The sequence below is a fragment of the Macaca thibetana genome, chromosome 11 (assembly GCF_024542745.1).
Source record: "Macaca thibetana thibetana isolate TM-01 chromosome 11, ASM2454274v1, whole genome shotgun sequence".
Lineage (NCBI taxonomy): Eukaryota > Metazoa > Chordata > Mammalia > Primates > Cercopithecidae > Macaca > Macaca thibetana.
The window spans coordinates 81,477,108-81,499,885 of NC_065588.1; the positions used below are offsets into that span (position 1 = coordinate 81,477,108).

A 22,778-nucleotide genomic window follows, 5' to 3' on the forward strand; every position below is an offset into this window, starting at 1 on the left:
CCGGCATGGGGGCAGGGTGGGGAGGGGTGGCTCAGGAAGGCGCAGGCAGTGGAGAGTGGAGGTTTAACTGCTTTGCGATCTCACCAAGATCTTCCGAAATGCCAGTCCACTGTCACCGCGGCAATGAATCTGGGTGTCGGGGGTTCGTCTCTCCTGGCATTTGTCTGAAATGGAGCTGTCTGTCTGTCTATCCTAGGCCTGGACGCGCTCAGCCCCGGTAAGTGGGGAAAATGGGGGTGGGGTGGGGGCGGAGGGGGACCCGGGGTGGAGTTAGTCGCCCGCCTATTTTCATATTCATTAGAACTGGGAGGTTGCCCGAGGAGCCCAGCTGAGTTTCAAGATATAAAAGCAACTTCGGGTGCTCCTTTTCCAGCCGGGACGTATTAAAGGGACCGGAGCGGGGCAGTTCCCGGCGCCGCAGCGTTGGCTTTCCTTTCCCTCCCCTCTGGCCCTCCCTCCTCCCGCCCACTGGCTCCCTCCCCCAGCGCTCTCCAGTTTCTGTGCCCCAGGAGCTAGGCGACCGCCTTCCAGGATTATGGAGTTTCTGAGCGAGAAGTTTGCCCTCAAGAGCCCTCCGAGTAAAAACAGTGACTTTTACATGGGCGCAGGAGGTCCTCTGGAGCACGTTATGGAGACGCTGGACAATGAGTCCTTTTACAGCAAAGCGTCTGCGAGCAAATGCGTACAGGCCTTCGGACCCCTGCCCCGCGCCGAGCATCACGTGCGCTTGGAGAGGACCTCGCCCTGTCAGGACAGCAGCGGTGAGTCGCCAGCGCCCCAGCCAGAGCCGCCGCAGACCTTCCGCAATCCAAAATGCAGGATCGGTCAGATCTGGCAGGGAGGGAGGAAGCAGAAAAGTGGGAGCGAGGGTGCTGGAAGGTGGAGGAAGGCAGTGGAAGGTGTTCGCTTTATGAAGCGGTGTTACTGCTGCAGCAGCCTTTGGGGGCGGGGGCCGGAGGGAGGGAGACATCCGGCACCGGGTTGCCTCCCAGCGATTCTCCTTTCGCTGTAGAATCTGGTCGCCTGCGGATCCCTGAGTCCTTCTGTAATATTGGCTCCTGGAGTAAACTGATAGGGCGCTAAATAGAGCGTAATTGAGTCAAGACAGAACGCTTCTATGCGAGCCCGCCTCTCTGTCCCGGCGGGAGGAACTGAAATCGATCACAGCTCGTTAGAGTACGTCACTGTCGTCACGAGTAGGAAAAGAAAAGAAAAAAAAAAAAACCCGAAAACAAACAAGAAAACAAAAAACTTTTTGAGCTCCTTTAAGTAAAGATAAATCTTTTTAATTTTCCAAGACGTGGCGATATTTTTTCTAAGTTTGAGGATCCCTAGATTTCTAGCGTGTGTGAATTTGTAATTTCTGCTTTTTTTTTTTTTTTGCGTTTGCAATACAACAAGCGTTAAATGTTTGTTAAACACCAAAGCACATTAAGTAGCTTCGGGCAAAGCATCCCCGGCCTAATAACTCATTCCCAGATTCTACGTTTTCTATTTTTATGACTTCACATTAAAAGTCACCTAAGTGGTCTTCGGAATGCTTCTGGGTGAAATCTTCAACTTTGAATGCCCAAGTATCTCCAAGTCAAAATGTTATCAAAACAAACCATCTATCTTTTCTATCTTGTAACCTAATACGAACCTATTATTTCAGATCGCGACAGCCAAAGCACGTTTACAATTCCAAGAGAAGTTTTTCTTATCATTGTGTATATTCCACAGTTAAGCTATAAGGGGCGGGTTGCTTTAAAATAACAAACGAATTAAGTGTGAAATATTTACAACAAGCCCCTTGCCCCCTATTTTATGGAGATTCAAAATCTGACAAAACACTGACCTGTAGAAGCTCTTTTTCTAAATATTTTGAACACAGTTTTTTTTCTTTTCTAAAAATCTCATATTTAATTTTATTTAACCTTGTAAGTAACCTTTGACTAAGGGTAAATCAAAAATAAAGGCGCAAATGATAGAGAAAAAAACAGCTAAGTCGTTTCAGTCATTTGTTTAGAAAGATTCGAGCATATACTTACTATTCTTACACTGAGTTGTTGGTTTTCTGGCTGCGTTTCAGACCTGGTATCTGTATTTGTGGGATTCTTAGATGCATGCGTAAAGTTATTTGAATTGACAGGTCTTTCTTTAATGATTCTGCAATGTCTTGTATTGACTCTGGATGGACTCGATCATAACATTTTATTTTAAATAGTCGGGAATCCAAAATAAGACACATAGTTGATGCGTTATCATCTTTTAAAGAAATATCACACTATTAAGGTGAATTTTAACAGAGAAGTGTTAAGGAAGATGAACATAGGCAGTCATTCGCTTAATTTAGGAGAGATCCTGTCTTTCTCTTGAGATGCCCTCAGCCTCTCTGATGCTTCCCCTCCCCCATCCCTAATTGCTGCAGTTCCCCCTTTAATTTTGCCCAAGGAGACAAAACCGTGTTGTTAATCAGTCATGGCTCTTCTTTATATTTAGTTTAATATCACATCTTCCTTTGCATGAAAACCAATAATTTTAAAACTTTGTTATATATTGACAAATTATAGTGTATTTTTATGGGGTACAAAGTAATGTTACGTTTTATGAATACAATGTGGAATGATTAAATCACGCTAATTAAATTGGCCATCACCTCAAATATTTGACATTTTTTGTGATGAGAACATTTTTGAGAGTTACTCCGTTAGTGACATTGAAATGCACAGTACTCAATGGTTAGCTATTTAAGTTATATGCACATTAAAGTTGAGTATATTTGTATAATGATGAAAAGAGTTGTAAAAATGCATTATGGGGGTAATTTTAAAAAAGAAACAAATGAAAAAAGTATAATCATCTATTGGAAATTATTATTCTGGCTGGATTGAATTTACGTTTTAAAAAGTGCTTCCCATTTCACTCTGTGCGTCCATTGCATTTGTGGGTGTGTGGCATTATATGATACATTTTTGTTTTATATCATACTGCAAGCATGCAATCAAATCTGAAGAAAATTACTGAAATTAAACATCCCTTAACAGAATGCCAGATGTCATCCTCTGTAATGTTTTAATAGCTGTTTTAATTTCTGTGTTTCAGCAGAGAAAAAAGTAAAGCTTTCAATCCTAAAACATATTTCACTAGCTAAGCAGAAATATGAAATGTTTTAAAAAGAACTGCATGATAAGTTTAGGTAAAAAATGCTGCTTAAATCTAATTTCCGATAGAAAGTACGTTCAAAATTTGGCATGAAATTTTTTTTGCCAATTTAGTAGATTATTTTTGAAGAAAAAGTGTAAATGCAGACATGGATATAAAGTTGAAATATCCAAAATTTAGTGGAAACAATGTCACATCTGAAGTCTATCGTCAGTACGTTTTACATGGAGGGGGATAATAACTTTCAGATATTAGTACAGAGGTATTGTTTAAGATTAAAATACATTTTCTGAGTCACATTAGTAGCTTGATTTTATCTGCTGTGATAAATATATGACATTAAATTTGCTTCAGTTTTCAAAAATCATGGACACTTAAGGTTTTTTTCATGAAACACCCAGATCATCTTTTAATTCGAGTACATGAATTTAAATTAAAAATATGTGCATAAACATATAAATCCTGTAAAACAGAACTGCAGATTTTGCCAGATCATATCAGTTGCATGCACACATTTTAAAATGGTATTTAAACCCATCCTACAATGAACTAAGTGTAGAATGTGGTAACTGAATTAATACTGGCAAAATAAATTATTAATAGGCCAATTTCTTGATACACTCAATTACTTCTACTTATTGATTTAATTGGGATGAGTTTCACAATCCTAAGAACTGTTGTTTTTCCTTCTCTGGGTACAGTGAACTATGGGATCACTAAAGTAGAAGGACAGCCCATTCACACTGAACTGAATAGAGCTATGGACAACTGTAACAGTCTCCGAATGTCTCCCGTGAAAGGGATGCAAGAGAAGGGAGAGCTGGATGAACTTGGGGATAAATGTGACAGCAATGTATCCAGCAGTAAGAAGCGGAGACACCGAACCACCTTCACCAGTTTGCAGCTAGAGGAGCTGGAGAAAGTCTTTCAGAAAACTCATTACCCGGATGTGTATGTCAGAGAACAGCTTGCTCTGAGGACAGAGCTCACTGAGGCCAGGGTCCAGGTAGGAGCCAAACAGAGGTCTTGATGGATGGGATAGGAAAATAAATGGTGTTAGAATAATTGAATAAGTGCATCTTGCTACAAAGAAACAAACTGATTCCGTAGCTGAAGATGAGGAACAGAGTAAAATATATGAATATATATCTACTAAAATTATTTTTTAATTGCAAAAATTTTGACAACTCACGCAATATATAAAACAAAAGAACACTTGAGTTATTATGTAGACATAAAAATTAACAATATTCAAATATAACAATATGATAATATAGCTCTGATTTTCAAAAGCAATTTTTAAAGGATGAAAAGCAGAATCAGGACTATTTAGTAATTGGTATATTTATTAGTTTTTTTTTTTTCAGTTTTATTAGCCACTGAGGTTATTTTTTAGATTATATATCAGGTATTTGTAAATTATTTGTATAATAGCCCATACATCTAGAAATTTACTAGAGTTGGAGGCATAATAAAAGAAAAAAAAAGAAGCAATCCCACAAATTCCCAATTGTTATGCATATCGCAGAATGTTTTCACTATGGATGATTAAAAACAAGATCAAATCGTGCTCATTTACAATTTTATAGTTCTAGTAGTTGTCAATATGTAATATTCCACTATAATTTTTAAAGCCTAGATAAATTATATGAATTTTGTATAGGCAATAAAAATAATGGCTTTAAAGTAAATTTTTGCATACACTCAATTATGTTTATAATATATATTCTAGTTATTAAATTGCATGATCCAATATACTTAATTTTTAAAAATAATTTGAGAAAGAAAAATCATACCATGTAAAATTTTACCTCTTAGGAGTATTTTATTTTCATGAAATTGGATATTCTTAAACTATACTTTACTAGTTTCCAAGTAGTAAGAGTTTAAAATGCAACAATAATTCAGGATAATGGCCTTTGTCTTTGTGTGTGTTCTGACTCCTTTACAAGTATTGATTTTTGCAATTCCCATAAACTGCTTAAATGGGGGAATGAATAAAATAGTGAAAATTTTTGTTCTAAATCGAGTAACAGTATTTCTTCCTAAGAGTAAGCCATTGTAAGGCTCTAACATCATTAGAGACAACATCTGGTGGTACACGGATAACAAGCAGCAGATTTTTACTTGATTTTGTGGAAGTAAATGGTTACTTTATCTTGGTTCAGGAAGTAAATATGTAGAAAGTTCATGCTAACAAAGAATTTTAGAATTGTCAAGTATAACACCCGCTCTGTATGTTTGAGATCTTTGTCTTTGTCTATATTTAGTTATACTTGTAACCATAAACAAATATGTTTGCACACAGAGTGACCAACTGTACCTAATGCATCTTTTCCCTTTAACATTCACCAAGTCTTGATTAATTTTTGTCTAAGAACATGCACAGAGAGCCAACCTGAACTTAATTTACTCAAGTCGTGCTCTTTCCTGCTTTGCACCTAAGAGTGGTAACTATTACCCATTTTAAGGAAATTGTCAAGTTCTTTTTGTCAATGGAAAAAAAAAATAAAACCCAAAAACACATTACTAAATTCCCTTAGTGTGTTCCTGGGGCTTGTCTGTGGAGACAGCAAGAAAATTTGATTTGTTTTGTTTTGTTGTTGATGTCTTGAGCCTTGGCATAATGGATAATATGCATTTATCAGCAGTGTACTAAACCTGTAATGAACATGTAGCTCTCTGGTTCATTTCAATTGCTGAAAACTCTTCAAAGTGCCATCTTAAATTTGTAATGTGTACTTAAAAATTAAACTGAGTGTTAATATGTTGCCATAATTGTGAAGGTAAAGATATACAAGATTAGAAATTAGTATGAAAAATAGTGAAAATTTGAAGTAAACTTCAACAAAAGACTTCTACAACTTGCATTTTTTATATTTGATTTCTAGCTTTTTTCCTAAATATTTTATATTCTGAACATAGTTGTGTGAAGAAAACTAAAGAGATTTCCAAAGGCTACTCCTATAATGTTCACTTAAAAACATTAAAGTATACATATTGAATATAATCTTCTGCATCTCCCTTTAATATTAAAGTGAAGATCTTGGAGCATTACAAGTATGAATTAAACAATATCCAACCTGCTGAGGAAGATGGTTTTTATGATAAATACTTCTAATAGGTAATTAGAGAAATTGTGGAAGATAGCTTAGTGACCTTAGTTGCCACACTAACTGATAGACTTTCTTGACACTTGGTTCTATCTGCACTATTTCTTATATTATTTCCATTACCTGTGCTTTAAATTAAAGAAATTATGTAAAGATATCTGAGCATTTTCATAAGGGAAAATATGTTGCATAATGTATGTAATAGGCACATTCATGTATTTTAAAACCATAGTTCAACTTTAGATGATTCCTTTTTACCATGTTTATTTTAAAACCGTAGTTCAACTTTAGATGATTCCTTTTTACCATGCTTATTTTAAAACCATAGTTCAACTTTAGATGATTCCTTTTCATCATCCTTATTAAAATATGTAATCTCATTTTTTCCTATTTCTAGATAATCATGATGTTCCTGCTGCTGCCATATATTTAGATGCAATCTTTATGTTTAAATTTTTAAAAGATTACGTAGGTATGAACACAACCGAGAAGAGCTTTCACTTTTGTGACATATTTTAAAGATAATTTTTAATAGACTCAGATATTAATTTGCTTATAGATTGGCTGGGTTTACGTTATGGCGGATATGTCTTCCAGACTTGCAGCATCCTCTTAAAGGAGACTTATCCATGACAATGGAGCATACAATCTGATTCCTTTTTGTTTTCCCTAAATGAGAAAACAGAGGCTCAGACATATCAGATGTATTTCCCGAAAGTCTCCTGCCTCTTTCTATTAAATTATTTTGCCTCATGGGCAAATCACTTACCACATCAAGATACAAGAAAAAGTAAAATCTGTGGATCCTTTTCTAACATAAATACATTTCTTTTTAAGTAACTTTTTTTAACCTGGTTTACCTTTCTGGTTTGATGTCTTTTAACATCACATTTGCTTTATCAAATATTCCTTAGCTAAAATTCTACTTTTTATTAAATAATTAGGTTTGGTTTCAAAATCGAAGGGCCAAATGGAGAAAAAGGGAACGTTATGGCCAAATACAACAAGCGAAAAGCCATTTTGCTGCCACCTATGATATATCAGTTTTGCCAAGGACTGACAGCTACCCACAGGTATGCTAAACTACACAGAATACTGTTCAAGAAAAGTAGATTTGGTTTGTGTATTCTTAAAATGGTTATCATAGGCTTTATTTTATGTGATATAATAGTCAAGAATGAAAATTTAAGCTTCAGAAAACATTCTTCCTGTCTGCTAAGTTTTAATTTTTCTAAATTATTTTCTTGTTTTTCTTACAGAGTCATTCATTTAAAAATATTTCAGGGTATTTTTTTCTTTTGAATTTTGTTGCATATTGCAACAAATGAAATAGCATCATTTAATGATACAGGTCTTTTAATTATTCTACATTCTAATTACTCAGACTCTCTCCCTTTGTTAACTTTTAAAAATACTGTACATAGAGTGTTGCCTGGCATGCAATCTCTGTGGATATTGTTTTATGAACTATACTAAAACCTGATGTCAAATGTGGCCTATTAAGCCCTTAACTCCACTTAAAAATGTATCTCTTTTTCTATTTTTTTTTTTTTCAGATTTCAAATTGCTTATTCTCTCAAGGTCCACATTTGGTCCTGTATGACTTAAACAGAGATAGAATTAGTACCAGACATAATTTTAAAAATTAATCACAGATAAGTAACAGCTTCCGTTTATAATGGGTGCTCTTTTACTTCATTACAAAAAGTGTTAGAAATTCTTTTTCTTCCCCTTTTTCTTTTTCAATATAGAGACTCTATATATTTCTTTTTCATATTTTGTAATGAATGCAAATGTTTTGTCTTTGTAATATATTTTTTGTCACTTTTTCCTAATAATAATGATATTCAGAACTGTATTTGATACATGATAAAAAACACCTATGTTATAAGGAACAAGCTATGCATTATTTTGTTATTTATTATTTAATGATATGCATTGTAAGAGACCCCTATGAAAACACCTATGAAACAGATATGCTGGAGAAATACCTTGATAATTTAGTAACTAGATGATCTGAACCCCAAACCTGAGTATTCATTTTCTTCAACACTATGAGTACAAATTCAGTTCTTTAATATTGTTCTTTCCTTGTGTTCCTATGCCTTTTATGATTCTTAAAAACCAATTTTATAAACCTCACTCCTCCAGATAAATCACCCAAATTTATTAATATAATATTATATGTTAAATAAAAGAAGTCTTGGAGGTCACCTTGTTCAACTCCTTCATTTAAAAAAATTATGAAAACGGGCTCAATTGAGTTAAGGAATTGATTCTTGATCACACAAGTGGTTTCCTGCAGGAGATACTATAAAGGTCGCTACATCTAAGCCTTTACCCGATAGTTTGCTAGAAGACTATTGTTATGGATACCTTTTCAATAAATGCCCCCTATCTCCTTGTCATAGGAGGAATCTTGCTTCTCTTTTAAAATTTATCTTAAAGAGGTTATCTTATGTTTTCTCCTATTTTAAAGCATGAGGATACCTCTGGTGGTTATTTATCATCATAGGGCTAGTGAAATTTTGTTTGCCAAATATTTTTGAGTGCCTTAGTTGAGTCAGTTTGAGTGCCTTTTGTTTCTAAACAAAATTCTGTAAAAATGTTTCCCCTCTAGGCTGCAAACTCCATGAGGACAGGGACTGCAGTGTCTTCATGGTTATTAACACTACTGTAGCCCTTACTGCATATCTGGACACTGTTCTAAGCAGATTACATATATTATCTCATTTAATCCTCACACCAACCTTATGTGCTAGGTGTTACTAATTATCTCCGTTGCTCAAATGAGAAAGAGTTGAGGTGAAGTTCAGATTTGACCAGAGACAATTTGGTTCCCACTTGCCAGATTTTAACCTGACAATAGACTGTCTCTCCCTGTGAATATATTTAAATGATACCAAAGGAGCATAAGGCTTGAGCTACATTATTCTAAGTCTGCGCTTTAGTGTGGGGGAGCCACAACCAGTGAAATAACAATAAAAATATAGGTGAAATGGAGAATGGTTTAGATCATTTTGAACTACTTGACTGTGGTGACTTTAGAAGTAATAAAGTAACAAATTACGAGCTCTTCACATGGATTTTAAACAGTCTTACTAAGTATATTCCACAACACTTGACTATGACTACTTTTTTGGCATCTTATTCTTTCAGTCTTCATTTCCTTTCAAACCCCATTTCTGTCTGTTTTCCACTTTTCTGTCCCTATATGTTGGTTGTTTTATATTTGACTCTTCTTGCTTCTTTGGTACAGGACAAAGCAATCAGAATAGGGCCTACCACTGATTAAGCCCTATATACAGGGTAAAGCATTCAGAATAGTGCCTAGCAACTATTCTGAATTTAAAACTTTATACAGTTTTAAGACCTGAATAAAGGCTCAATATGACTCAATGTACTGTGACTAACCATCTCTTTTCCCTAAGGTTATCTTGCCATTGTGTTAATGTACCTCAAAGCTTTATATATTATTAATTAGAAGAATGTGGTAACCTAGACACCAATGGAAGAAGGGACATGGTACACCAAATTATATATTTGATCATCTTTTTCACTCCAATGAAAAATTAACTTAAAAAATTTCCCCCCACAAATCATGGGAATGTTGCACTATTAATTACTCCTCATAATTTGTGTACATTGGCTATACCACCTGATAATTTAAGAATGGAGAACTTACATTGGAATTATTTTAACAGTGCCAGTCATGAATAATCATAAAAATTAATACCATGAAATCCATAGTACTTTCCTGTATTGGTAAATCATTTAATGTTTGTTTACCAAAATTTCTGAAATTATGTGGCTGCAACTCCCCACTGTAGCTACTGGATAAAGCCAGGGGGAATTTTTATTTTAACTTAAATATATATACAGAATACTTTTTTAGTTTGTTTGAAAAAATAATTGTGCCAAGATCATGTCTCTCAAGAGTTAGCCTAAAGGAAACTTTTTTTGTTGTTGTTTTGTTTTTTGTTTTTTTTAATCATGGGGTTTGAAAATAGGAAAATAGGAACTTGTAAAGGGAGAAATAGAAACAGAAGTAGAATCCAATAACTCAGCCCAATAAGACACTGGATTTGGTGACTGTTAATTACAGAAAAAAGCATTAATTTCAGAAAAGTTGGAAACTAGAAAATGTTAGAGGAAGGACAGAAATAAAGAATTAGCAATTTGGCAGGAAAAAAAAAGCCATGCATAGAAATACATGAAAAACAGAGGTAGGTTAGAAAATGATCTCCTCAAGCCTGCTCAGGGTGTACAATCATAATATGTTTATTTCTATATAGTAATTAATACTTTCTAATATGTTCTAATAAATACTTTGCTTCAACTGGCCTTTTTACTACAACAGCTGTAACAGTAAAAATAATTACTAATAATTGGGGGCATATTTAAAGCCAGACACTGTGCTTCCTTCTTGTATCTATTAACTTGTTCAATTTAAGCTCAGGTTTTCTGAGCTCAGAAGCCCAGAGACCTTTATGTGACATTATCTCTTTAATTCATCATCGAACAGTGAAATAATTCAACTTGGATCCTAAAATATCTCATCATTTTTGCAAAGTAAAAATGCTTCTGTTTTTAAATTTATAAACATTTAGAAAGCCTAAACACCTCACTGACTGTTATAAGATTTTTTTCTTAAACTTGCTTATCTTTGATAGCAAACAAATAAGAAAGTGAGAGATGTGATGTTCATATTAACATATTTTAAGGTAGTACATTTTGATGTACTGACAATAGTATCCTTTTGTTTAAGTTCTTTATTTGAAGATATCAGTTGCCATTTGACAATGCTATGATTTAGCTAAATTAATGTATTCATTTTTCCTCAAGAGGTGACATTTTTGAAAGCATTCTCATTGCTTGGGATGAATCTGTTTCTTCTATCTTGAATTTCCCTCCCTCACCTAAGCCATATTTACTCCATGAAGCCTCTGGAATGTGCCATCTATCTGCACATCACTTTCTCATTGACATTTTGGTGGGTTGTATTAAAGATCTGACTTCCCATTTACAATGTAAAATATTTAAAAGATGGCCCAGTTACTAGTCACCTTTGTATCACCAAGGATGCTCTGCTATGGATTGAGCAAATTATATAGACATTGGATAGATGTGAGTAATAATACAGATTCACTTCAGTATATTAATATATTAAGTAGTGTATCATAAAACAAAAATAATCAGTTTTCAATAAAACAGATAGTTTCTGAATTTCTATTATTAACCAGCTTTGTGGTATAAGTAATTAACTTTTCCTCAATTTCTTCTTCTGTTAAAAAGAATAGGCTAGAAAGATTTGCAGACACTTTTCAGCTGACTTTTATTCCAAAGTTATTTGCATTTCAAAGCAAATATATGCCATGCACTATTGCAGGGATCAGGGATTCAGGGATATATAAATGATCTAGACAGAATTCCCTGCTTTGTAGAAAGACTAAAAACTGGGTAATATTTGTACTAAATTTGCAAACACTTCTTGATGCAAACTAGGCCCAAGAAACCATAAATCTAAATAATTTTGCCCTTAAATTTAAAAAGCAAGCAAAGATCTATTGATATTACATTTTCACTTGTTTCTAATATAGCAAAACCAAAACATTTTAAAAATAATTATTTTAGTGAATAAAATATTTTACCTTAATGTATAAGTGTTTTCTTGAGAATTATAATGACCCTTCATTTCTTACAAGAAACTTTACAATTTCATGTGCTTAGGTTTGGATTACATGAGCATTGACATTATTATCTAGATAGATAACTTTGAGTTACAACTTTGACTTGATCTTCAGATTCTTTATTTGTAAAATGGAAGTATTGTTGGTGCTAGTGTTGGTGGTGTTGATGGTGTAGATGATTAAGATGATGATGGTTTTTCTGTTTTTATGAAGACTAAATGGATTTCCAAATAGGAAAGCCCTCTGTTTGTAGACTACAGAGGTGTATCCTGGGATTCGGAGAGGGCCATTAATGACTATGAACTTCCCAGTCAGAGAGATGTGGGTTCAAGTTTTGGCTTTTCAGTTTAACAGCTTTTAGACATTTGGCAAATGAATTAACCATGAGGAATATTTCTCTTCACTTATAAAATGGGGGTAAAAGCTCATATAATGTTTGTGAATGTTAAACAAACTTGTTTATGCAAATTACTTAGGGCACTGCCTAGTACAAAACAGAACTTAATAAGTAGTAGGATTTCTGTCATTTCCATTAGTTATTATTAATTTTGTTCTAAAGTCCCTGCCTTTCCAGGTAGCTAAATTGTTTGTTATCTTATGTTGTAGCGTTTAAATTAATCCAATCTGTGAGTAAATTTACTATTTAGGGGTCTAGGGAAATACTGAATTCGGTTAAATATACTTTCCTTTTTAAATTGAAAACCAAATATGGTAACTTTAGAAAAGTTTATTTTCAATTCACCAGCATTATTTTCTTATAAAGTAAATATTTTCATCACAAATTTCAGAAAAAGAACTGAAGTGCTTTTCCCACCAAAATTTTGAATGAGGTTTCACTGAGTATTGTATAGTGAAAACTATGACTAAATCTATGCTTACCAAATGTACCAAGGAATCCACACAGTGTCTTGTCTTCTGTTGTATTATTGAGGACTTCAGAAATATATGCCACTTAGAATTTGAACATGCCAAGCAGTAGATTCAAGTTATAGGTAATTAGTAGTAACTTTTATAACTTAATACACAGATTAAAGCTGTAAAACATTTTAGTTTAACACATTCTATTTCAAATATTGTAATGATACAATTAAAAAATGAAATTCGAAGGTTTTCATATAATAGTAGATCCCATATAATAGATTGTAGATATATTGTTTATCTACCTTGGTTTTAACAGCAGTTGCTATATTAATCTTAATGGCTGTCTTAACTTAAGCTAAATAAGGAACGTAGGACTTGTCTCCTTCAACCACTGTGGTTTATAATTAAAAGGCATTTGTAAAATTTTTTACCTTTGGAGAAAGTATCATAATTTTATCCCTATAATTTCTACTTTTTTCCAAATATTTGAAGTAAGCAAACCAAAATCTTTAAAAAATATTACTAATATAGTGGTAATTAACACATTGTATAATGAATGCTTTCACATCCATGAAACAACCAATGAAAGTCATACAATGATACAGTGAAAATTCTTGTATGACTTATGACCAAAAATGTTATCATCATTTTCAAAAAATCATGTTGATATTGCACATATTTGTCATTGTTAATAAACACAAATATTTAAAGTGATAGAATAAATATAATGTTAATCTACCTTACCAAAATATAGTTTTTGCAGCGAGTAAATATACTGATTTAATTAAATTTATATACTGTTTAAATAAATATGAATAAAATATATATGTATGTGTGTGTGTGTGTGTGTGTGTGTATATATATATAAGTTATGTGTAGCACGAGACAAATTTTTTCAGTATCCTTAGGTGAAGGTACAGTTAGTTACAGTGAATTCTTTATTTTGTTGAAATATTTTAATTTTAATGAAATGGAATTCATTTAACGAAAAGAAATTTTAATAAAAATGAAACATTTCATTTTTATTAAAACTTTAATTAATTTTTTTGTTGCATATACAAAAACTTTAAAGAGGCAAAGAATATCATCCAAAAGAAACAAAGTGCATTCATGTCAATTATGAAAATAATTAGGTCTGTTCTTTTGAAAAGGTAATATTCTAATGTAACTGTACACAATAAGTTAACAAAATTTTTTAAAATAAGTATTTTTTATTTTACGAGGAAAGTAAATCAGTAGGTTGAGTAGATAACCAAATAAATAAGAAGAAAATAAAAATAGATGTTGCAGAGTGCCAGTGTTAGCTTATACATATGAAAACCTCACAAGAAGATGGAGAAATGACAGGCAGAAAATTAAGCCATCAAAGCCCAGGAAGTCTATGAGCACAGACCTGTGGTTTAAAATCTGCTGTTTACACTATTGTTGGTGTGAACCTTATGATATACTTTAATCCAGAATTATATGCATGCCATGTTTATGAAGCCTCATGTGTCTATGGATTTTCTTTTTTATTCTACATCATGGACATTAAATAGGTAAACTTTGGTACAAACTCACAGTTGATTTTAAAAATTACAAAAATAAAATGTCAACTTTGTAGTTAATACAAAGAGATGATGAGTAAAATCAATAGTTTCACTCAATATTTTAAGAAGAAACTCAAAGTCCATATATGACTCCAAGCAAGATCTCTAAAATTAAAAATTTTCTGTGCAAATTAAAATATTTGCATATTTAATTCATATTTTAAGCTATTTATGCATAAAAGCTTAATTTACAAGCTTACATTTTTATCTTTATTTCTTACATTGTGAATTTTGTTTCAATAGGAAAATTTCATCACTAAAATGAATCAGACACTGATGAATCAGCAATAGCTATCATACATGTATTAAAATACAGGAAAAATAATGTAACAAATGTTTGGAAAATCCTCCATGTGATCATTATTGCTTGATAGTAATAAAATAGCAAAGGCTAGGTGTTACCAATTTATTTCTTCCTTAAATGAGTTGATTTGAAAACTTTCATTTTAAAGCAATCGTGAGAGTTTCTATAAATCTTCTTTTTAAAAGTCACTTAATATAGAATTTAAGAATACAGCTAACACCAAAGAAAAATTTTCTTAATGTTCTTACATCTTGGACTTGGAGCATTTTTCAGTTATTATTTGAATAATGAAAAATGTAAACACATTTATATGATGTTATTCTGAAAATTTACAGACGTTAACATTTCTTATTAAGCTTTGTGCTTTTAATTTTGCACTAAAAGTAGACATACACATTCATTTTTCTGCTAAGCCATTTTCTTCTTAAATTATCAGTCTCATATGGGTGTGATATTTAATGGTGACTTTTTTTAAATGGAAAAGACACCTTTTTTGTTTCAAATCTCTGTACACATATCTAAGATGGAATTTTACTAAAAAGTAAAAGTGACAGTATTTAGTATATGATCTGTTTCTGATGAATAAATTATTTCTAATCACTTTAGTTTAATAATATACATTGAAAAAGTACTTTAAGAATGTTTGAAATGTCAATTGATTCATCAAAATCTAAATATTTTATATATCAACTTAAAACATTTTTTGGTGAAAATTAGATCTAATGAGTAGATACTGATGAAAATGTACCCTCCCTTTTACCTTATGGAGTACCTAAAAAATATTCAGATTAATCTTTTCATTGCTTAAATAATTCAAGTTGGGATCTTTTCTTTCAGGTAGACAAAGTCTCAGTGTGTGTTAGTCACTGGTGGCAAATTCAATATTTAAAGATTCACTTACACTCTTTCTCCCTGCCAGCAACTTACTGATGTAGTAAATAGAAAAGTTAATGGGATCCTAAAGTTAGTCAACAGCTAAAAATATCTGCATGTTGCTAAGCATATGATTCTTATTAATATTTTGTCATATAAATATTACAGGAACGGGAATACTAGTGAATTTCATAATAGTCTCTTTAAAAATAGAGCTGTTTTTGCAGAAATCAGTGTTTTCATTTTTTAAGAGAACATGTACAAATCTAGTAAATTCAATTACATAGTGATACTGTCATAATAAATTTATATAGTATTAAATGATATACAGAAAAGTTAGTAAATGTAAACAGTATGTCAAAGAGGAAACGCAAATCAATTTTTAGATTTTAATGTGAAGAGGTATTGCTATAACATCATCACAAGTAACTCTGTGAATCTCTGATCTCTGTCTTTTAAAGTACCCTTTAATTCCCACAGGAAACTGTGTGAGCATGTGATGCGAAACTTATGTGAATGTGCACGTGGAGTGTGTGTGCATATGTATGTGTATGTATGTGTGTTTATGCAAGTAAATATGATCGATGTTGGTGGCAGGAGATAGGAGCAGTCTATATATAGATGAGAAGTAGAGTTAAATAAACTTAGTTTGGTAGAAAAAATTTGTTACTTAATTAGTTGTTTTGGAGACACTTTAAAATTAAGGGAAGATTGTTACTCACATATTTTCATGTGTAGTATTTCTATGAAATCTGATAGTGTTGTTTCTTCTAAATAGCACTAACATTAGGATATTGACTATAAAATGTTATCTTGAAACTAATTTTTTTGTTACACCATACTATTTTACAATTAAGTCAAAAACTAACAAACTCACTATTCTTTTAAAAGGCCTTTTTAGAAAAATATATTAAAAAGTACTCACTATATAAAATCAATAAATATATTAGAAATATAAACCAGGGTTAGAACAACAAAATCTACTTTGTAGTTGTGATTACAAAGGATATATTCATATCAAGGTTCTAAGGTAAATGAAATAAATAATTTTCTATCCATAACTTACTGTAGTGCTTGAATTTATTACAAATACATATCCACAGTAAAAAGCTCTTAGTATTTATGTTTATATTAATGTATGTTTATAGATTTTCCCTTCTCCTTCCTCTCTACTGCTTTTAATTCCTTGGAAAAAATGAATATTAAATGAATTAAGTTTCAGTTTGGAATAAATATGACAAAAATAAAGCTTTTCTCTAAAATTCCAAAATCATGGGATAATTAAGTGTTAACGTTTATTTGGTTAGAAAAAAATGAAAGGGCAAATGTTCAAAGTGAAGTGCAGTAAATCCGCTGAACTTCCATTCATGCTAATGGGAGGCAGTTGGCCAAGTTCCCTGGACAGAGTTCCCTGGACAGTGCTTTGAACACACACCTAAAAGTTTTTTTTTTTTTAAAGTTTTGGAGCACATTAAAACATGGAATGTTTTTAGATTCTCCACTCCTTTTAAATACAACAAAGAAAAAAAATGTAAAGGCAGTCAATCTTTTTTTTTCTTCTTCTTTTTTAAAAAACAGACACGCAAGAAGGATATGGGAATTATTTGTTTCTCGTTGTAAAGCCCTTGAATATTGAACAGAGGCCTATAAAAACACCATAAAATTATATGTTGCCAGGTATTGTCATTGTAGTATCTATGAAATAGTTCAAAATAAGAATAGTTATCTTATTTAGGAAAAAAGTTAATATTTTTAATTCCAAAATCGAACCACAAATATGATTTTTCCTTTAATGAATCAGAGTGCAATTTTGATGGACTTCCCAGTTGACAAAAAAGTAATATGCGCTTTTAGATAATGTGCACATGGATTTATAGATTCCAAGGCATAGTTAAAAAATTACTGCCTATGTGAGAATATATTGGAGGGATGGAAGAACAGTGTGAGTCCAGCTTGACAGCAGTATAGTCAACCATTAGCTCAAATAACGTTATTGTTTAATCAAATCTAGATGGCCTAGATCAAAGATGTGTTCTGCTAGGTTTTTCCTACAGCAATGAGATGATATGCAGTGTATGATATTCTGGTGTAGATGCTATGTATTGATAAGGGTAAAGGGTATTGATAACCTGAAACATATCCAGAATCACATGATCTGAATGATACAGTGTCTAGAAACTAAGGCATATGAGGAATGGTTAAAATCACTGGAGATGTTTACCTGGAGTAAAAAGACTTGGGGGTTGTATCATCATGCCTGATGACATTTTAAGATTTTTACATGTAAGAAAGATGATATTATTCTGCATCATTATAGGGCACATAAATGGAAGCCATAGGTAGAGGTAGAGGAATATAACAGCTTACTTTTACAGAACTCTCCAAAGAAATGGATTTTTTTTTTTTAAACAGGTGAGCTTCTTATTGCAAGAGGTAAATAAAATTGGTGTACAAAGAGTTTTTCATTTGGAAAGAAGTTGGACTCCAGTAGTCTTTCCTAATTTCAGTTGATTTTCAGAATTCCACGTGTGTATTTTATTACTATTATTTTAATACAGATCCCCTCAGCCATACTAAATGAATCAGAGTCTCAAAGGATATGTATCTGTGGTGGAGAATCAGTGTTTAATAATAAGAATAAAGAACTTCCCAGGTAAAGGCAGTTAGCAAGGTCTAGGAATGTAATTTTCATGATTACTGCTAAAATTATTGAGTATGGTGATTTGGGAGTTCATATTATGAAACAAAAATTTTGATATATTAACATAAATCATCCATAAAATTTTGATTATACCTGCAAGATGGATCAGTCCATATTTTTCAAGCACTTAATAAATATGTGTTAAGGATTTACCATGTACTGTTGTTAGACCTGTGGATGACAAAACAGTTGTGAGAAATAATTGTGGGTTTTTCTTTCAGAGAGTAGACTATGAACCTCCACAAAGTAGGGATAATGATAAAGAAATAATTTCAACTCATAAAACTAGTCATTATTACAGCATTTCTAAGGCTTCCTAGGTTGAGATTCTACCTCCACCATCGGAACTATGAAATCTTGGGTGATCTTCTTCAGCTGTGTTCTATAGTATTACCATCCTCAAAAGGGGGTTAGCAAAAGAACACACTGTCTAGTATATTGAAACAATTAAAAGTGTTCATAATGTATTTAACATAATGCCTGACACATGGTAATTAAATGAGAACCACTAGCTATAATGAACATGGTCTTGAGCATCATCATCAAATGTTTCAACACCCAGAGGGCAGGCTTCAGAGAAGTAAAATCACAATATACTGAGGATACTATCTTACATGATTTGCATCCAAACAAACTTACAATGTGAAAACCAACAATGTTTCTAAAGTCAAATAAAGATGTGTTGGAAATTTTAAAAAGGAAACATCAGCGATAGGGCTGGGGAGGAGGAAGAAACAGACATTTTGAAAACAAGATAGATCAGTAAAAATGTGTGAGGGTATCTCTACCTATGGGAATAAATGACAATCTTCAAAATATTTAGGATATCTTCACAAGCCTAATTAAAATATTGCTATCATATTTACTTTACCAGTCTGTTCTGTCCAGAAAAGCATGTCTATGTGTTAGAAATTATTTCATCAAAAGTAATGCATATAACATGCTTGATCATGTCCAGATAAGAAGTTTTGATCAAAATAAAATTTGCTTATTTTTGTATGTACTCTGCAGAATATTTTTCAATTTAGAGGTACATTTATGTTAATTATGTTAGGGAGGCAATATTTCCTTAATTTATATTTATTGGTTACTTTCCTTGCCTTTACCTGTCTGATTTTAGCTTTTTCATCTAGTTCGTGAATATATTTCTGTGCATTTGGAATATGAATGAATTATTTTAATAAAAAATTCAAACAACACTGTATAAATCAAGCAATTCTTTAACAAACAAAATATAAATAATCTCTCTTTCATTATCTTGTCTTCCTTTTTTTTTTTTTTTTTTAAGTACACAAGCAAAGTTCACTTTCATTTCTGAAAGCTCTTTTGTCAGACATGTGACTGTGGTTTTTGTGGAGTAGCACAATGTGTGATTGAATGTCAGAGGAAAAATCACCCAGATGAAGTTAGAAAAGGTAGTTTGACAGAGTAATGACATTAACAGCCCTCTTGTTGATTTGAGATACATAACTCAGCAATCACTGGTACCAATCATTATGTTTTGCCTAAAATGGAACACATATAGTAGAATGAGCCAGAATTAGAACATAGCCTGAGACAATTTAAGGATTAAAAAAATATGCAAATCATATGTGTGTGTGTGTGTGTATATTTAGATATAGATATGTAGATCTCTTTCTTTGTCTCTTTCTACATATGTATATATTTAACAAGTTTAAAGCAGCTTATACATATATTTATATAAAGAATTATTTTTAAGACAACACAGATATATAAGCACCTTGCCAATCACTGAAACCCCACCTAAAGGTTGAAATTACTTATTAAGGTTTTTCTCTTATATTTTGAACCTGGTTAATCAGTCCCTTCTTGAGTGACAGAGTACCTTTTTTACCAGTGTGATCTAGAAGATTTATTAATGTATTTTTTGCTGCTATTTGAAAATTAGTTGCCATAGAAAGTACAACTCAAGATGGGTATTGTAAGACTACACCAGATGTTATATGTAGGAGCCTGGAATCTCTATGTAAAAACAAATATAGGAAAACATATGTGTCCTACTCATTGATAATTCAACTCTTGCAATCATGATTTTAAAAGATAAGAAAGCCTGATGTGATTAGCATGTGTATTGCTGCTATGTTCTAGTCCAAATATATTATAATGTTGCTAAAAGCATTCAGTTTTATTTCGTCTTCAAAGGGCTGCATCATAGTATTGCTATCCCATGCAACATTTTCTTTTTTACCTTCCCCAGCTCCTGCCATTTGTCATGATTTTCTCTGAGCTTCCTAGTAACGTATGCGGTTCCTGTTTTTGTTTGTTTAAATAGCTTGTATATTAAGATTGAGATACATCCCACTTAAAATTCATGTTATATAAGTTCTATATCACATTTATTTTACATACTAGTAACTTTAGATAAATTTGTACTTGTTAATTGCATTGAATTGTTTCCTGTAGAGATTTAATTGTATGAAATGTGAATATCTTGGGTGTCAATGATAATGCAGTTTTTACTATATAGGAGTACTATATAAAATAAGAGCAACTGCATTATACTCATCTGATATTTTTTCTAAATAATTGCATAGCTTTCTCTGTTATGATTCCATTATTTGGTAATGGCCCATGTTTTAGAATTCTAACTTTGTTTTACAGGTCACATGTCTGTTTTGAATTCATTAGATCATATATAATTCATACAAGAAATTTTAAAAATATGTATATTTATATATTTTGTAAGTTCCCAGATTCTCAGAGCTGTTTCTTCAAGACTATAGGATACCAAAAGCAGTGGGCGGGCAAACATGTTCCAGAATGAGTTTGATCAAAAATATCTTTACAGAGCAGGCTATTGTCAGCAATGGTTTCCAACAAAAACTGCCACGCCAGGAGTCCAAGTTAGAATTTTTTAAAAAAAATGCCTTCATGTCATTTTGTCTAGAAAGACAAAAACTATCTTTAAACTTAAAACCAGATTTTAAACTACTTTTCTAAGCATATGAATTGGTCATGAGTTTTGACTCAATCTTCCAGATTCATTTTTAAAATCATGACTATGAAAATAATACTTTTTTTTTTATAAGAGATAGATATGTTTGAGAGTGTGTTATGTGGCCAAGAATGTGGGATTTGTTGCTCTATTTCAGTATAACAAACTAGAAGGATCTCTCAAATAATTATTTTTTAGTCATTGTTGTATGTAATTACAGACCACCCAATAGGAGCAAACAATGAATAGTTAACCAAATTTAGTAAATACAACTTAACAAAAGTAAGAGAACAAAAGTGAGAACATGTAAATGTAATATTTGTTGTTTTATATATTCCAGATTCAGAACAATTTGTGGGCAGGAAATACAAGTGGTGGTTCTGTGGTTACTTCATGCATGTTACCACGTGACACTTCCTCCTGTATGACACCTTATTCTCACTCGCCTCGGACAGATTCCAGTTACACGGGGTTTTCAAACCACCAGAACCAGTTCAGTCACGTGCCCCTCAACAATTTTTTCACTGACTCTCTTCTTACTGGGGCAACCAATGGACATGCATTTGAAACAAAGCCAGAGTTTGAAAGGAGGTCTTCCAGTATCGCAGTTCTTCGAATGAAAGCCAAGGAGCACACCGCCAATATTTCATGGGCCATGTAACATACAGTACTCTTTTATTTTTCTTTTAATAGCAAAGTTAAACATTCTTATTTCTTATATTTAAAGGATACCACAATAAGCTGCTGTGTGTGGAATTGCTAAAGGTCAAGATATTCAGTGAGACCAGCTTAAATGAATAGTTGTTATTTAACATTAAAATCTAAGAATGAACCTCTGAAAAGACTAAATAGGTTTACCATGTGCCAGTCTCCACAAACTCTGTTTTAGTCGTAAGATTTTCTTTTTCTATTGTACAGATCAATGAAATATGATCATGCAACTTATTAAAGAATAAATGTGTTAAACAAATTCTTCTGTTATAGATTGATTTATGTTACTTCTGTATAACAAGAAATCTCTTGTAAAATAATACCTGATAAAGAAGGAAATGCACTGGGGAAAATGTCAAGATGACAAAGCTGTCAGGTAAATATTGAACCAGGGTGTTTTGGGGAGTTAACTGCTCTCTCACTCTCTCTCTCTCTTTCTCTCTCCAAAAAGCAGTGTGCATAAACCCTGTTGCTGAGAATTTATTTTCAAGCCTCATTTTTATTTTTGTTTTTACCTTTTGATGTTTTAGTGAATTTCCACTCTGTTACACAAGAGATCTTTTAAAATAACCGACATTTGCATGAGATATTTGGGCATAGTTTCCTGAAGCCACATGGCTAAAGGTGAGAACTGAAGTATTCTGGTGTGATTGAAAATATAGTCATGGGAGCGGACTTGATAAATGTCATTTTTCCAGTGAAGAAGCCAGCATAGACTCACTTAATCATCACAAACAAGAAAAAATTTACAAACCTTGCTGTTGCTTTTAAACTAAGATTGTGTTGATTAAACTGTGCCTATAAACTGCTAATTAATACTACACTGAAAGTAACAT

At 32.4% G+C, this 22,778-nt stretch overlaps 1 protein-coding gene across 1 annotated transcript; it reads left to right on the plus strand.

Annotated features, from left to right (window-relative positions):
* The first annotated feature begins 386 nt into the window (after nucleotides 1–386).
* ALX1 (ALX homeobox 1) lies at nucleotides 387–22,201 on the plus strand. Its single transcript, XM_050746812.1, has 4 exons — nucleotides 387–761; nucleotides 3,846–4,150; nucleotides 7,202–7,330; nucleotides 21,572–22,201. The coding sequence occupies exons 1-4, from the start codon at nucleotides 536–538 to the stop codon at nucleotides 21,890–21,892; spliced, it is 981 nt and encodes a 326-aa protein (XP_050602769.1). The 5' UTR covers nucleotides 387–535; the 3' UTR covers nucleotides 21,893–22,201.
* The last annotated feature ends 577 nt before the right edge of the window (nucleotides 22,202–22,778 follow it).

Bases quoted from the DNA above. Each gene is read 5' to 3' on its own strand.
- ALX1 (XM_050746812.1), top strand. From the start codon at position 536: ATGGAGTTTCTGAGCGAGAAGTTTGCCCTCAAGAGCCCTCCGAGTAAA. The intron at 762-3,845 runs GTGAGTCGCCAG...CTCTGGGTACAG, and splicing joins GCCCTGTCAGGACAGCAGCG to TGAACTATGGGATCACTAAA. The intron at 7,331-21,571 runs GTATGCTAAACT...TATATATTCCAG, and splicing joins GGACTGACAGCTACCCACAG to ATTCAGAACAATTTGTGGGC.